The sequence below is a fragment of the Tenrec ecaudatus genome, chromosome 1 (assembly GCF_050624435.1).
Source record: "Tenrec ecaudatus isolate mTenEca1 chromosome 1, mTenEca1.hap1, whole genome shotgun sequence".
Lineage (NCBI taxonomy): Eukaryota > Metazoa > Chordata > Mammalia > Afrosoricida > Tenrecidae > Tenrec > Tenrec ecaudatus.
In genome coordinates this window covers 255,245,577-255,264,215 of record NC_134530.1, presented here as the reverse complement: position 1 = coordinate 255,264,215, position 18,639 = coordinate 255,245,577, and the positions used below count along the sequence as shown (strand labels likewise).

General features: G+C 38.0%; 1 protein-coding gene across 4 annotated transcripts in view; it reads right to left on the bottom strand.

Annotated features, from left to right (window-relative positions):
- CDC42BPA (CDC42 binding protein kinase alpha) overlaps window positions 1-18,639 on the bottom strand; it is a 318,565-nt gene that overhangs the window by 136,334 nt on the left and 163,592 nt on the right. For all 4 annotated transcript variants that reach the window (XM_075531439.1, XM_075531457.1, XM_075531449.1 and 1 more), the window contains exon 11: window positions 17,355-17,477. In XM_075531439.1, coding sequence (XP_075387554.1) covers window positions 17,355-17,477 — 123 coding nt within the window. The remainder of the gene's footprint in view (window positions 1-17,354; window positions 17,478-18,639) is intronic.

Below are 18,639 nucleotides of genomic sequence, written 5' to 3'. Positions count from 1 at the left end.
GGAGTGCAGACTGGAGACCCAAAGCCCATGTGTAGAAACTTGGACATCTCACAGAGGAGTCACAAGGAAGAGAAGAGCCAGTCAGGGTGCATTATAGCACCGATGAAATATACAACTTTCCTCTAGTTCTTTAATGCTTCCTCCCCACCACTATCATGACCCCACTTCTACCTTACAAATCTTGTTAAATCAGAGCAGGTACACTAACTAGTACAGGTAAGAGCTTGCAACATAGGGAATCCAGGGCAGATAAACCCCGCAAGACCAATAATGAGAGTAGCAATATCAGGACGGTAGGGGGAAGGTGCGGGGAGAAAGAGGGAAGCCAACACAATGATCAACATATAACACCCCTCGGGGAGGGCGGGTGAAGGAGACAGTGGATGATGTAAGATATAAAAATAATAATAATTTATAATTTACCAAGGGTTCATGAGGGAGGGATGAAGGAAAAATGAGGAGCTGATACTAACTGCTCAAGTGGAAAGAAAACATTATGAAAATGATGGCAACATATGTACAAAAGTGCTCCACACATTGGATGGATGGATAAATTTTTATAAGAGCTGTAAGAGCCCCAGTAAAATGATTTTTTAAAAATAATAAGTGGAGAAAAGGTTGAAGTTGCCAGGGTTTACATTTCATTTGGACCCACAACCAACAGCAGCAATCAAGGAATCAAAATAACATATTACATTGGGGAAATCTGTTGCCAAAAAACTTGTTAAAATTTAAAATGCAAAGGTGTCTCTATGAGGACTAAGGTGAGCCAGACATTAAGCCATTTTCTTTTCAGTCATCTCATTTATATGTGAATTGTTAAATGAAAAAGGAAGAGCAAAAAATGTTGATATACTGGCACAGAATAAAATCGAGAACACTCTGCTTGGTAAAACAGTGTCAGTAAAAAGAGGAAGATTTTCAAGGAGATGAACTGACACAGAGTTGCAAAATTGGGTTCAAACATAGTAACAATTCTGGAGATGGTTCAGGTCCAAGAAGTGTTTACATACCTTTACATTCCATAATTCAAACACATTTTATTTGATTCACTGAAATCTACTCAATGTGCCATCACGTATCCCAGCTCCTATGTTTCCGGTTTTCATTACTTCTTCTTTCTTAAGGCTTTGGAACTTTGCCCTAAATTAATGCTATCCTTTCTATCCTAAATAGTGGATTACTCTAAGGGGCTCATATTTCACTACTTGGCTGCAAATTGCAAGGTCAGCTCCAAACCATGAGCTCCCACACTGGAGAAAAATGATGCTTTCTACTCCGATAAGGAGTTACCAGTCTCAGAAAACCACAAGGGCAGTTCCACCCTGTCCTAAGGTCATTGTGAGTTAGAATTGGCTTAATGGGAGTGAGTTTTTTGCTTGTTTGGCAGAAAGTTGTACCATGGGAATGAGTTAATTCAGACATGGTCCTTAGTCTTGGAGATTCCATGTCTCTATTTGACCAGTAAGCCTGTTTCCTTTAATGGTTTTGAGTTTTGTTTTACGTTTTTTTTTCTCCCACTCTACCCAGGACTTTCTAATGTGGTCCTTTTCAGAGCAGTTGATAGTGGTAGTTGGGCACCATCTAGTTCATTTGGTCTCAGGGTTGTGTAGACTGATGTTTGTGCAGTCCATTACTCTACTGGCAATTTGTTTCCCTATGTCTCTAGTTATCCAGCATGTTTCTTTTATTAAGTGGCTGAATTTTTCATGACTTGGTCATTACTCACCAAAGTAGGATGTAGAAAATTGTCTTTGTGAACCATATTATGCCAACTGATCTTGGTGTCCCCTGAGATTATGGGCTGACCTCATCCCCCCATTATGTTTGGTCACATTTAATAAATGCAGAGGCAGTGAATTATTTAATGTGGCTCTTCCAGCAAAAGTCTCTAGCTCTCACTGAATGACCTTTCCCTGCATGGGTCTGGTAGAAGTTGGGGGAAGAAACATATAGGATTCACCTATGTGTTAGACAGGGTTCTCTAGAGAGATAAAACCAGATTGCTGATATATATATATATATATATATATATATATATATATATATATATATATATATATATATATATATATATATATATATCACAAGAAGTGAACTGTTAAATTATATTCAGACAGATAGATATATAATACAAGAAATGAACAGTTAAATTATAAAGCAGTACAAATGACTCAGTGCAACTCACTCCCCTGAGAGAGTTGTGAGACACTGGCAGTCCTTCAAGTATTAAGGACTGCCAGGTAGTCCTCTGTAGAAAGAGTGCTAGGCTATCCCGGCACAGGAAGCAAACAGCAAGGCAGGTCACCAACTGTCAGCCAGGTCAACAACAGTCATTCCCCAGCTCCAGAGATGTAAATTCCAAACGTGTGGTCTTAAAGGGACCTCACCTTATAGTGACACAGTCGACAGGCTAGGCACCCCAAAAGTAGTATAGCCTGTAAATTGAGGCACAGAACAAGCAAGGCAGCAGGACACTGGTCCGATGATTAAATAGTGAGAGACAAGAAAGGTGAGGCTCACAGAGCCATTTATCTCTCTGTCCTTCAATTAATCCTGCATATGTTTATCGGCCAGGCTGGCACAATAAACTATCTCAATCCACCCCTTGCCAAGCTGGCACCTGTACAAAATTCTTTAGCCATATATACTTATATAATTTCCAGATTTTGATGAAATCACACTTATACTTATCATCAATTATCTATCACACATACAAATGAAAACATACTGAATCCAACTGTATCTCATATGTCATACCTGAACAAAGGAAAGATATGCAATAAGCACGTAAAAAGAAAATACATTGACAATTACAAACCTCGCTTTTGCAATTGATCACATGGTTGTAACTGATAGGTAGAACTACCTTTCTCTACTACCCATTCTGTATTACCTTTGTCCTCAGCAAGCACCTCAGCTGGCTGTGGTTTTTTGCTTGGTGGGGTGACCTAGACCTTCGTTCCTGAGGGGTCTGGGTCATTATAAATCCTGTCAGGATTGGGTTGCTGTAATTTACCATTTACTTTAATAACAGGACATGGTAGCACTAAGAGTCGGCCTATGGGATCGCCTGGATTCCAGACATATTCTTCCTTACCTCCATTATGTAGTACCAGTCCAATTTTACCTTGGTAATCAGGATCAATCACACCACTTACACTTAGTACAGTGACATCCTTCCTGACCTGTTGATCCAAAGGCATGAGAAGCCCAAAGTGCCCAGGGGGCATTCTCAGCTGCCAGTTCAGTGGAATCCGTGCTGTGTTTCAAGGTGGGAGAATTCCTTCTGTCGACACCAGGACCTCCAGGCCTGAGGAACACAGGGTTGCTGGAACAGGATGCAAAAATGCTGCAAGTGGATCACTAGGAGTAACAGTAAGTGGTGCTACTCCAGCTTCCACCCCTTGGTTCCTGGACCCATGAATTCTGGCTATTAGAGACACAGCACCATATACTGGCCGCTGGTTTAAAGCGTATACAGCTTCCTGGAGAACATTGCCCCAGCCCTGCAAGTTTTTGCCACCTAGTTAGCGCTGTAATTGTGTCTTTAGGGGCCCATTCCATCGTTCTATCATGCCGGCAGCTTCAGGATGATGAGGAACATGATACGACCAGTGGATTCCATGGGAATGGGCCCATTGCCGCACTGTATTTGCTGTAAAGTGAGTTCCTTGATCTGAAGCAATGCTATGTGGGATGCCATGCTGGTGGATGAGGCATTCTGTAAGTCCACGAATAGTAGTTTTGGCAGAAGCATCTCGTGCAGGGAAGGCAAATCCGTATCCAGAGTAGGTGTCTATTCCAGTAAGAACAAAACGCTGTCTCCTCCATGATGGAAGTGGTCCTTTGTAATCAACCTGCCACCAAGTTGCTGGTTGATCTCCCTAAGGAATGGTCCAATATCTTGGACTTAATGTTGGTTTCTGCTGCTGGCAAATGGGGCACTCAGCAGTGGCAATGGCCAAGTCAGCTTTGGCGAGTGGAAGTCCATGTTGCTGCGCCCATGCATAACCTCCATCCCTGCCACCAGGTCCACTTTGTTCATGTGCCCATTGAGCAGTAACAGGAGTGGCAGAGGAAAGAGGAGGACCAGTCTCCACAGCGCGCGTAATCTTATCCACTTATCCTCCTCTTCAGAGGTAATTCTTTGGTGAGTGTTCATGTGAGATACAATTACCTTTACTTTCTTGGCCATTCAGAGAAGTCTATCCACATACCTCTTCCCCACATATCCTTGTCACCAATTTTCCAACCATGGTCCTTCCAATTCCCTGACCATACAGCCAAGCCATTAGCCACAGCCCATGAATCAGTATACAGTCTCACATCTGGCCATTTTTCCTTATGTGCAAACTGACAAGCCAGGTGCACTGCTCGAAGTTCTGCCCATTAATTGAAACCTATTAGTAATGGCAGATAGGATTTCTCTGAAATGCCATTTCTATGTGTATAAAATGAGACCTATGAGAAGCTGGAAGAAGGATCTCCTTACCAGCAAGATCCAAGAGTGAAGCTTGTCCTTTGAAACCGAGATCCCTGTGCAGTGAACCGCCTGGATCTGAATGACAGCTGCACCATCAGGGGAGCAGCCGCAGAACCAGGAGCCAGAGCATGAAACAGTGATGGCCTTCCAAGCTCAGGGAGCATGTTAAGAGGAGTGGGTCTCTGCAGGATGCTAGCTTCTCGAGTGCCTCAGTACTTAACTGGGGAAACTGGACTTATGGACTCACAGAAGTAGAGCTGAGTAGTACCTTTGGGTGAGGCTTATGGGGATTGGGGTGCCTCTGGGTACTTAATTGAGGGAGCTGGGTTTGCTAACCCAGAGTTTGAGCTGAATGCCTTCAGTTTGAGGCTTATGTCCCCATGGGTGTTTGTTAGCAAACCTGACACTTTGTAACATGTAAGGGAAAAGAACTACCCTGAAAATTTCTCATAGGCATGACCTTACTTAACCTTCTAATCATGAATACTGTCTCAGTTTCTTAGAGGAATCACAATGGATATCAGAAACCAGAAGGGTAAATAGTGGAAACTGTTTACTGGCTTCTGTCGCTTGCTGGCCCACTTCAATCAAAGTTATGGTTAAAGTATATTAAACTGGAGTAATACTTCCGAGTCTGCTCACTGCCCCTATGCTGCTTTATAGGGTTCTTTCTTAGCATGTTAACTAATTTTTCTGCAAATTCTTAAATTCTTGATTGTTCTTAACTGCTCTCTTAAAAACTAAATAAATATACATTTCATTAAATATACTTCATAAAATCTATAGTACATTGAATTACATGGGATAGTGTGAACACTTTCTATGTTTGTTTTATTTCAGTGTCATTTTTTGTTTCATCCTAGGCCGTGGATGTGAGGGATTGACACAGTGGCTGCAGCAATGAGCTCAAACAACAATTGTGAGGCTACGACAGGACTGGCCTGTGATTCATTCTGTTCTATAGAGTCCCTATGACTTGGAATAAACCTGATGGCATCACACAACAAATAGGGAAATGGATATCATATTTCAGATACCCGTCAAACATTTAAAACGCTCCAAATATTAATTTAAGCAACCACCTGTAAAATATGAAAATACACAAAAGGAAACTGGAGAAATGCTGAAAGAGAACCCCCAAATTATTTATAATACCATTTTGTTTAAAACTACCTTCAACCCCCTGCTTATAGGCAGCTGCCCTTAACCCCCCTTCTTTCCCCTCCTGGATCTCCTGACAGACCTGAATCTCTCTAGATGTCTGAGGACTCTTCCTGTATCCTGTTTGCCTGACTGGTAAAAATGTAATTGTCTGCAGTTTTCCCCTCCCCTTTAAACTAGCCCTCGGCCTCAACTATAAAGGCACCAGTTTCTTTTGTTTGGGGTCAAGAGTGTTTTTCAGGGAAATAGGCCCCTCTCGGTTCAGCTTTAATAAAGGGTTTAATTATTAATAAAGTGGTATGGTAGATCTTGCCTGGTACAACAACCATATAATGGTTAAGGTAGAGGAGTCTTAACTTCTACTACAATTAAAACTAAATTCAAGTAAAACTCTAAAAGAAATTATCAAAGACTGGTAAAATTGTCATATAATTTCATTAATAATTAGATGAAGTTATCGAAAACTAGTTTTGTGAATAGAAAAAGTAATACTAGGAAAGTGCCTTCACTCATACCAACTAATCCTTATTTCTAGCTTCAATGAAAAATCTGAAATTCAATGTTAGTAATGAGGATTTAATGAATGCCTAATATGTACTACGTAATTTTCTTTGCATTACATGCTATCTCAGAGAGAAAAATAAGATATGACCTCCCTTGTGATAGACAACAATCAAGTTAGGAAGAAAGAGCGCGCTATAAATATTGAATGTAAACAAGAGGGGCATAATTAAAGCAGTATTCAAAGTGGACACTAGTAAATTAGAAAGGAGCTAAGATTGGCTTCAGAATCCATCTACAAGTTTCATAATATTTCTCTTATCATCCTAGTCTAAGAAACTGATAACTACGTTGAGACGTTCCAGTAGAACTTTACTTCTAATTGTGATGGGACTCCTCCATCTCCCCCCAGTCCCATTTACCAACACTCCCTGGTTGATAACAGACAAGAGAAGAACATGTTGAAAGCTAAAATGTGAGCTACTTTAAGGTTGGAGTGACAGTCCATGGAGGCACTAATCAATACATCACATCAGACTGATTCTTTGAGGAGCTTCTGGCTTTATCTCTACTTTCCCCCCACCCCATTTTTGGGCATATAATTCTCTTATCATACAATTCAATAGTCACCACCACAATCAATGTTAGAACATTTTCTTCATTCTTGTACTCATCATTGTAAGCTCCCATTTCCCTCCAACTTCTCCTGTCAGACCCTCAAGGAACCATTACTCCAGCTACTGTGTCTATATTTTTACTTATATTTCATATACAGAAAACATTAAAAAAAGAAAAACTAACAATTATGAACTAAAACATTTTAAAACCCAATTAAAAAAACTCAAAATATTAGAAACTAGTACAAATTGAAATATGTCACAAGAAAGATCAAATGATATGGTGCTAATTTTTAACTTAATTTCATCCGCAACAATCTACTTCCCAATACATTCTGCATGTTAGCAAGGTTGTTCACATTCCTGGTCTATTGTCAGAGGGAATTGACCAGGGGCTTAATCCACATGTATTTTCCCTTCCCTTTTTTTTAACTGAAACAGCTGCCATACTGACTTTACCATGCTCCAACAGGGTTATTCACATGCCTCAACCATGACCAGAGAGGATTCACTGGCTGCTTCATGCACGTGTGAATCCTACACATGGTTTTGATCTGCCTCTGTTATCCGTAACCTTCTGCAAACCAGATGCTCACAATTGAAGCTCTGATACCATTCCTCGGTGTCATTTATTTATTTAAAATTCTTGAATCACACAGGCTGGTGTGCTGCTTTCAAGTAGACTTAGTTTACTCGTCACTTATGGCTGCTTGTTTGAGAACATGCCTTCACAAACTCAGACACTATTTTCTTCACCAGACTTTGCTATAGCACCCATATCTTAAGATCTCTTCTGTTTCTACTTTTTATTAAAATATTCTAAATAGCTTGAATTTAATGATGAGGAAACCATAGCTTTTATCCTTGACTTTACCATTTTGCCTCCAAACTCACTGCCACAGAGTCAATGCCAACTCAGAATAACCTTATAGGACAGGGTAAACCTGCCATTGAGTTTCTGAGACTAATTCTCTACAGGAGTAGAATGCCTCATCTTTCTCCCAAGAGGCAGGCTGGAGGTTTTGAACTGCTGACCTTGCAGATCTAATTCCAATACATAATCACTACAACTCCAGAAGGCTTCTTTGCCTCCAGTATAAATTAATGCTTCATACAGTGTTGTTGTGTAATGTCAAGTAGACTCCAATTTCACTGCCCAAAGTGCAACAGTCCCATAAGTTTTCAAAGGTATAATCTTTATGGGATGTGACAGATATTTTCTCCTGTGGAGCTACTGGGTATGTTTGAAGTATCATCCTTCCAGTTCGTCGTCAAGTGCTTAACCAATGCACTATCATGGCTTCCTTAGGCACACGGTAGCATATATATATATATATTGTTCATGGATTGGTGTGAAAATGAATCAATGTATGAGATCTAAGGGTTGTTGATAATATAATTCAAATCTAAAGGAGGGAATGGCATCAGAACTTAAATGTGAACACCTGGTTTGCAGAAGGCTGTAGATGACAGTGGAAGCGCATGTGCAGGATCCACACATGGATTAAACTTCTGGTGAGTGTCCTCTGATCATAGTTAAGAAATGTGAACAGCCCTGTCACCAGACAGAGAGTATTGTAAAGTTGATTATGACAGATGTAGTTAGTTCAAAGTATAATATCTTATCATTTTATCCCCCTTTAGACACATTTTAAAGCTGTTTAAGTTTAAGAGAGAAAAAATTAAGGGGAAATCCACGTGAATTAAGCCCCTAGTGAATCCCCTCTGACAACGGACCAGGGATGTGAACAACCTGGCTAACAGGAGTAATGTATTGGGAAGTGGATTGTTGCAGATGAAATCAAGTGAAAATTCAGCACCTTACTATTTGATATTCCTTATGATTCATTTAATTTGTTCCATTCTTAATATTTTCTGCTTTTTATTGAGGTGTTTATCTATTTTACTACATAAGTGATGTTAGCTTTTTAAAAAATGTTTTTCTGTATATGGAACACAAGATAGGTAAAGCTATAGAGCTAGTAACTGGAGTATTGGTTCTTTGAGGGTATGGCAGGGGAGACTGGGGGAAGTGGGAAGCTAATAATGATGAGTACAAGAATGAAGAAAATGATCTTACAAATCTGGCTAGACTAGAGGATGTACATTGGTACAGATGGCAACTGGAAACACAGGAAATCCAGGAAGGATGACTCCTTCAGGACCAGTGGTGAGAGTGGCGATGCCTGGAGGGTAGAGAGAATGTGGGGTAGAAAGGGGGAACTGATCACAAGAATCTACGTATAGCCTCCTCCCTGGGGGAGGGACAGCAGAGGAGAGGGCAGGGGGAGATGTAGGACAGTGTATCATATGACAAAATAATAATAATTTATTAATTATGAAGGGTTCATGAGGGAGGGGGAGGGGGGAAAATGAGGAGGAGATATTAAAGGCTCAAGTACAAGGCAAATGTTTTGAGAATGATGATGGCAACAAATGTATATATGTGTTTGACACAATGGATGAATGTATAAATTGTGATAAGAATTGCACGAGCCCCCAATAAAATGATTTAAAAGATGAGAAAAGGGGAACACTGTCAAGACAGAAAACTTTTAGAAAATAATGTAAAGGAAAATAGGATTGCTATACTTTACCCAAACTGCTAAAATCATAACAAAACCCAAAATATTAGAAACTAGTACAAATTGAAATATATCATAAGAAAGATCAAATGATATGGTGCTAATTTTTTAAATTAAAAAAAAGAATGAAGAAAATGTTCAAGAACTGATTTTAATAATGACTGTACAATTCTTGATGTGAAAGAACTACTATTGAATTGTATAAGATGTAAATTATATGATAATAAAATGTCTGGGGAAAAACAAAATGAATCCACAATGATATTGATGATGTGGAATAGGACTGGCAACATCACTGAGACTTTGTGGGGGCAAATTAAAGAACGTGGGAAGCTAGAATACCAAAATGGGATTTTTCTTGTCTACATAATTTCCATCACTTTGTTCTGCTCCTTGAAATGGTGAAAAATTAGTAGATAGCAATTTACATATACAATTTTGAGAGATAATGAAATAAAAAAATGATAAAGCTGTGAAAGGAAATCATGTTCAACGGAAAGAATATGGTAACCAATATCCAAAGTTAGGGTAAGAAGAGACCCAAAGAATAAAAAAATGGTGAGTTTGTTTTTGCTCTATCTTATCTAGACTTGGAATTAAAGAAGTTAACAACCTGAAAATGCCAAGAGGTGCAGAGCTGTAAGATCCCTCAATAAAATGATCTTTTAAATAAAATAAGAAAAAAAGTAGTTTCTAAATTTAAACACTAAATTGTAAATGTGAGCACTATTTAAAGGCTATAAAATGTAAGGTTATAAAACTACATTCACTGTAACCAAGTTGATTCTGACTCATAATAAACCAACAGGACACAAATATATCCCTCTGGGTTTTTCGAGACTATAAATTTTCATGGGAGTAAAAAGCCTCATCCTTCTTCCTTGAGGGAACTGGTGCTTTCAAACTGCTGACCCTGCCGTTAGCAGCCTAACACATAACCCATTATGCCACCAGGGTTCCTTCATATCCAGTAGGATGGGTACAAAAAAAATTTAGACATTAACAAAATAATTAAGGATGTGGATAAATTAGAACCTCCATACACTGTTGATGGTGTAAAATGATGCCGCCATGATAAACAACAGTTCCTCTACTGCTTACATATATAGTTACCATATGACCAGTATTACTCTCCTAGTTATACACTCATTAAAAAAAGGGAATACATACCAAAACTTGGACAAAAATACAGTAATGTATTGCACATGCTGTGGAAGAGGACATTATGTGATTTGGATGTTGTAAGGGCATCATACAGAAATCTGGTCCTGCTTTCCCTTTAAGCATCTCAAACAAGCTTTATGTCTCGGCAGTGATCATCGGAGCTCTGAGAGGGATTTGCTTTTGTGTTTCATCTTCAACTCAAACCATTAGCAATTTCTCCATAGCTGCTATCAGTCTCTCTCGCATTTTGTTATCCTAGTAGCTTTCAGTGGAGTCAATCCCTTAGCAGCTTGAATATTTTTGTTTTTGAGGATCAGCGTGAGGGTCAAGGGCAAAGCCATAGCATTTACTGATTTTCCACCTTGTCTAAGAACCTTCTGTTCCAAATCAAAACGCCTTCCCTCTTGCTGCTGCTGTCATCAGCACTGGTTTTGCTGTGTTTGGGCGGCATGATGTACTTCAATATTGTCTTAAAGAAATTAAACCATGATAAAGGTACAATATGGGTGACACACAACAGTGGACAGTGCTGCTTATGGGTCAAACAATACATTGTTATATGGTAAACTTATTAGATAAACGTCTCACAGCCTTTGAGTCAATCTCATTCATAGGGACCTTAGAGGACTGAGTAGAACTGCCCGTGTGGGTTTCTGAGACTGTAACTCTTTTTTAAAACAATCATTTCACTGGGGACTCATCCATGCATCCACTGTGTAAACTGTTAACTCTTTACAGGAGAAAAAAAGACTTCTTTCTTCTGTGGAGCAGCTGGTGGTTTTGAACTAACTTAGTGGTACACAGCTCACTGTGTAACCCTCTCCACCACCAAGGCTTCATTAGATAAAGTATCGTCTGGACTATAACTAAGTCAGTCAAACAGCCATTTATTATGACTATTAAGACATGTATTACAGCTTACATTGGTACTGCATCATTCTCTAACTGGCAGTGAAATTGTATACCACAGACATGAGATTGCACATGTTACATGTAAGAATCTGTTATGTTTTCTATGTCCCATTCTTCCCCAGTGAATATTTCTGAACTCGCTGATAGTGTCATAGAACCAAGGTCACATGCAGCAGTCATGGTGCTGCACCTGTCTACATATAGAAGCACTGCTGATAACAGCACAATGAGGAGGCAACCCAAACGTTCATCAATCCATGAGTGAGACATAAAACATAGTGTACCCTCTGATGGAATTTTTTCAACCATAAAAAGGAAATGATGTACAGATATATCTTACAACATGGATTAAATTGGAAGACACTAGCTAAATGAAAGAAGTCTTATACAAAAGACCACATTATCTATGTATTTTTGTATTAGATGTTCAGAACAAGCAAATCTACAGACAGAAAGTCAATTGTTAGTTCCTTAGAAATGGAAAAGTAAAAAAAAAAAAGAAATGGAAAAGTAGAAGAGTAATAGCTAAAGGGCATGGGCTTCTTTCTGAGGAAATAAAACTGTTCTAAAATTGACTTTGGTGATGGTTGCATCTATATCTATGAATACACTAAAAAACACTAAATTGTACATTGTAAATGGATAAACTGTATTGCATGTGAATTATACCTCAATAAAGCTCTTCCTTAAACAAAAAAGATTTAAAACTTGGGAAGCAAAGGAAAAAATTACCATGTGTTATATAGAAAGATAAAAAGTAAAGCACCTCATATTTATTTAATGGAATCTAGTAATCAGTAGGGGTGGTCTAGGAAATTATTTGAAGATCTCATCATATCTGTATGTAACAATCTTTTTCCTTAAAAAATTTTACTGTTTGCCAGATAACTTAATTTTTTAATATATAAAAATATGTACCAATTGGTTAAAAAACCCTAATTATGACAATGATGGGAATTTTATAAATAAGACAAAACATTACTCAATGTTTAAAATTTTTCGTTTTTCAATTTTTAAAAAAAAATCCCAGAAACCATCCTGCCAACTACACACACACACACACACACAAAAATTCCAGAAACCATGTTATGAATCCGCCTACTAACTATATAAAAAATTTAAACTGGTGGTTTCGGCATTGGACTAATTAATATCCACAAGGTTGGTGGTTCAAATCTATCGGGCAAGTAAAAAAAATGTATTGCTTTTAGAATTCTAATTTATATATGCATGGGTCTATTCCAAACAAAACCCATTTAAGCATGTGTCTAGGATCACAAACTAGAGACAAGTTTTCTCAGAAATATATTTTTCTTAATCTTATTAGGATATCTTGAAATAATTTTTAGCAAAGGGTCAATCAAAACAATGGCTTCCTAGGGAATATGCTAGGCTCATTCAATTCCTGACAGAGAGGTCTAGCTCAAGTTATGGAGATTGTCTTATGGTATTCCAAAAGGAGAATGTTGATATTTTCTTAAGAACAGAGATAATCTAAAGGGCTTATTGTGAAGAGATTTAAAGAAAACTGAAAACTTCATTGGTGAGAAAAAGGCCAGGAAAATAACATTGACAAAGTTTTTCTATCACAACAATGCACCTTCTCATCTATAGCCTTTCCAATTTAAATTTTGTTTGCGTGCATAGGTCCCCCCCTTCTTCAATTTGTTTTATTGACATAGGGTTCACATATTACACAACTCAAAGGGTTAATCATACGAAAGAGAGTTGTGCAGTCACCACCACAATCAATTTCAAAACATTTTTTGTTCTTGTAGTCATTTACTTCCCATTTTCCTCCAACCTCCTGTTATAACCCTAAAAAAAATTAATCTAGTTACAATATCTACAAATTTACCTAAAGTGGATTTCACATAACAGAAAAATACCCCCCCAAATGAACAAAATAAAACCAAAAAATTCAATAGAAAAGGAAGCAGAAAATTTTACAATTTCGAACTCATTTAAAATGGGTTAGAAGAGAGGACAAAGGTAAAGTTAAAAGGTACATTTTAACCTAACTACATCCACTAAGCTAACATGAACTCCCTTTCCACTGTACTATATGATAGCAAGGGGATTCACATACCTGGTCAAAGGTCAGAGGGGATTCACCAGAGGCTTAATCCATGTGGTGAACCTGTAAACGGATTTTGGACTTTAAATGTCATCCACATCCTGCTGAAAAATGGGTGCTCAGAATTTAAGCTCTAATGCCATTTCCTCCTCTAGTCTTGGGAGTTTACTCTTTACAATCCTTGGATCATAAAGGCTTGTATCCTTCTTCTGTGTGCAGGACACATCACTTAGATAAATGCTTGTTTTAAGGCAAGAATTTAAGATCCCAGACGTAAGACTCATTTTGTTTCTGATAAGCAGATAAAATCTTTCAAAAATTTTAATCAGCCTCATTGTCTCTCCCATAAAGATAATACCTTAGAATGGAAATGTTTACTTTGAAATGCATATGATAAATGCTAAAGAAAATGGTAGTACACATTATATCTTAATGCTTCAGAACTTCAGTTTTCAGTGGCGGGGATTTCTTTATCTTTCTAGCACTGAGCATAACTGTACACATAGGAATGAATACATATTAACCTGTTAAAGTTAACAAGCACTGAACTATTTCAAAGCAATCCTTCAAACTTATTTAACCTATACAACAATCTTATGACATAGGTATAGTTACCTCCAGTTTATAAATGAACTCTCAGCGCAAGATAATAACTGGCATAGGACGACTAAAATTTAGGTCCTGTCATTTTAAAACTACAGTTCTTTCCCACAGGAGGCCTGGAGGTGTAGTGGTTATGTGTTGGACCGCTAACAAGTGGATCAGGATATTGAAACTATCAGACAGCCACTCCAGGGGAGGAAGATGATGCTTTCTACTCTCATTAAGAGTTAGTCTCAGAAACACACAGGGGCAGTTCTACCCTGTCCTATAGGGTCACCATGAGTCAGATGGCTGGGAGGTTGGTTTGTTGTTGTTGTTTGTTTCCATCATTCAACATGATACAACACTCTGTAATATACTTCAATTTCAAGCTATCAGTGCTTTTTAGATGGACATATCTGTGCCTTAAAGGAATTCATCATTTCTGCTCACAGTTGGATCTAGGCTCAAAGCAGAGAATATATCAGAAAGATGTTTACTTGTGTAGTATTGACTATGGAAAGCCATTCAACTGTGTGGATCGTAACAAACTATAGGAAGCCTTGAGAAGAATGGGAATTCCAGAGCACTTCATGGTGCTCCTGCAGAATTTGGACATGGAGGAAGAGGCTGTTGTGGGAGTGTAACAAGGGAATACTTCACGGTTCAAATCAGGAAAGGTGTGTGACAGGGTTGCATCCTCTCACCATACTTACCCAATTTGTGTGATAAGCAAATAATCAGAGAAGCTGGATTATATAAAGAATAATGAAGCATCAGGATTGAACCAAGGCTTATTAACCACCTGTGATATACAAACGATACAACTTTGCTTGCTGAAAATGAGAAGGAATTAAAGCACCAGCTGATGACGATCAAGGACTGCAGCCTTCGGTATGGATTATAACTCAATGTAAAGAAAACCAAAATTCTCCAACTGGACCAAAAGATAACATCAAAGATTTTGTCTTGCTTGCATTCACAATCAATGCTCATTGAAACAGCAGTCAAGAGATCAAACATGTTGCACTGAGTAGATGTGCTGCTCAAGATCTCTTTAGAGTACTGAAAAGTAAGGATGATACTTTGAGGAATGATGTGTGGCTGACCCAAGCCATGGTATTTTCAATTGCCTCACATGCATGTAAAAGTTGGATACTGAATAAGATGGAAGAAGAATTGATACATTTGAACTGTGGTAGTGGAGAAGGATACTGAAAGTACCGTGGACTGCTAAAAGAACAAACTCATCTGTCTCTGGAGAACTATGACCAGAGAGCTCCTTAGAGGCAAGGATGGTGAGACTTCGTCTTACATACTTTGGACATATTGTCAGGAGAGACCAGTCCCTGGAGTGGGACATCATGCTTGCTAAAGTAGTGAGGCAGTGAAAACCAGGAAGGCCCTTGAGATGGATCGATACAGGCTCTGCAACAATGAACTCACGCATAGAAACAGTTTTGAGACTGGTACAAGTCTGCGCAGTGTTTGGTCCTGTTGTGCACAGGATCACTATGGGTCAAAACCAACTAGGTGGCACCAAAGAACAATGGAATTCTAAAATATTTTTAAATTATTATTTATAATAGATAAGCCACAGCAGCTCCTACTATATCCTGTGATGCCAGCTTACAGGGATTTTGATCCACTCAAAAACCTTATAATTTTATCACTTAAAATAATACAAAGCACTGTATAATTAGTATATAGCAACAGATTTTTAAAAAAATAAAAATGAATCTAGGAATTAATCAAGCAATCTCAGATCAGATAAGCTATCTTGAGATTTCTTGAACCTATATGACTAAAAAAGGTCACAAAGGGTGGGGAATAAGAGATCATTTACACAATATATAGGTTCTAAAAATATCAGTGGGAAGGGCGGTGGAAGAAATACATTATACTCGTCATAAAAAAATGAGGGAGCACTGCTGTTATTATAACTTCTTCGTTACAGGAAGTTGCAAGTGCCAGGAAGGCCAATATTCTAGACAAGACCTGAAACTATTCACTCAGGAAAAACTAGGAAACCAGACTAAATCACAAAGACTTAAACACAGGTAAACTTTACGATGAGTTTAAAAAAATATTACCTTTATTCTAGGGTGCCCTGGTGGGGTTTGGATTACATGTAGGGCTACTAACCACAAGGTCAGCAGTTCAAAACCACCAATGACTCCATGGAAAATGGAGACTTCTGCTGCAGGAATGATTAACGGTCTCAGAAAACCACAGGGTCAGTTTTCGCCTGTCCTCGAGTCTTTATGATTCAGAACTGACTTGATGGTAGTGAGAGGGAACTTTATCCTACAGCCAGGGGAGTGGAAAATGAGGCCTAACCTTGTTTCCTCCAACAAAAGAATAAAAGTTGGATACTTGAGAAAGCACATCCTCAGAGAAAAACTATTCTAGAAAAAATGTGCTCACTCTGGGAGTCAGAGAAATGCTCCAAGCTCTGGTTGGTAGAGCATGTGTTCCCCAGACGATCTGCATGGCTAACCGCTTTACTCTTCTAGTTTTTGCTCATAGCTGTCTACGTCCACCTACAATTTAAAAAAAAAATCCATCCCGTGTACTTCTGACACATTCTCCTTATTCTGCCATTTTTAAGCACTTATCTGCTATAAATTTACATAGTTATGCATTTATTATTTGCTTTCTGTCTTAAATCCCTTATTCAGAGAGTATACTCCACAAGAGCAAAGATTTTCGACTGTGTGAGAGCCTAAAATAACACAATACATGTTTGTTGAGGGATAAACGAACATGTAGGCATTCAGATCAATTTTCATTAATTTAACTATAACTTCAATAATGAATTCTATGACAAAGAAAAAAAACCTTTGCAAGCCTGATGCCTATATACTTGCAATTCTATAGTGTCTATAGTGTCCTTCTTCCTTGACTCTAATACCTTTCCCTTATTCTAATATTATTTGCCAATTCCAATTCAATATCCCAAATTCAATTAAGTTTTCCAAGAGTTAGTCTTGCTCCGCCAGATATGATGTAGGTGTGCCTCCTAAAACAATTTTCATGTATCTTTGTTTATATTCTTGTTTATTATCATTTTTCACATGTATTACAATGATTATTTGTTTCTCAATGATAGAACTCGAACAGAGCAAAATTATTCTTACTTTCATTTCCCATGCTGGCAAATAGCTTGTACAACATAATACACAACAAGTACTCAAGGAATATTTTGTGAATTAATAAAAAAATTTTAATCTATGAAACTGAATTAATGATAAATCACAGAAATGTACCTGCTACTTTTTTCCTTAATGTTTCAATTTCTTCTTTTAAATTTTTTATTTCTAAATCTTTGCTTGCTGTTAGTGGTCCATCAACAGTTGAATATTGTAGAGCTTGGACAGTCTGCGTTGACTCTTTAAAAGATGAAGAAAAGAAAATGGGACATACGACCACATGCTAAATCTTAAAAATAATAGCAATATACTCCATCTTAAAGAAATCCTCACATAATTTTTTAACAAGAGATAACAAAACATGTACCAATTGGTAAAATTCATGTATACATATTAAATGAAATAATACTCTACTTTAAATGCCTTTAAAATTATAAAATATATATAGGAAAAATACAGCTTTCAATATGTGGCATTTTGAATTACTAAGATGATTAACTTCATGCATCAATTTGGCTAGAATAGGATATCCAGTTATTTTGACAAATGCTAATTTAGATGCTGTACTGAAATAGCATGTGCTTGAATCAGCTGACCTTAATTAAGGCAGATTACCTTTCATATTTGGGGTAGGATACAGCCAATCAGTTACAGGCTGTGGGAGCACATGGTGACTTTTCCAGTCTAGCAGACTTTTTGCCAGAGCTCCTTTACACTTCACATCTCCCCACGGTCTGACTTCCAGACTTTGGGGTCCAAGACTGCAGGGATCTCCACTCTAGACTTTGGACTTACCCAGGCTCATTAAAAACATGTATGTTTAAATGGTTCTAAAACTTCTCTCACTATTACACTTGTCCTAGACTCATTGGAGTGCCTTCAAAGAGGGTTGAACCAAAGCAAGAGACATCTGAGGAGATCTGCTGGGCTGGTTAAAATTCAAGGTGGAGAGGTCAACTGGTAAGGCTAATGGTGACTAATTTTGGTATTCAAAAGGGGTAATTTTAATAGGTTTTCTTGAGGGATATGGCATGATCATGGGGCTTATTAGGAAAAAGTAAGAAAATTGAAAACTGCATTGGTAAGAAAATTAAACATTGCATTGGTGATGAAAGCTGTAACAATTATAGCTTTAGGAGCTTTACTGCTAATAATTTTGGGTGCAGGAAAGTCTACCAACAGCCAGATGGATAAATACATTTTTATAATTCGATAGAATACAAAGGTTCCTGGGTGGCAGAAAAATTTTACCCTTAGCTGCCAACTAAAAAGTTGGTAGGTCAAATTTACCCAGGAGTGCCAAAGAAGAAAGACCTTTATGGATCTGCTTACACAGAGATGACAATCTAGCAAACGTTAGGGAGCTCTGTAACACAGGGGGTTGTCAGGAGTCGGGATCCAT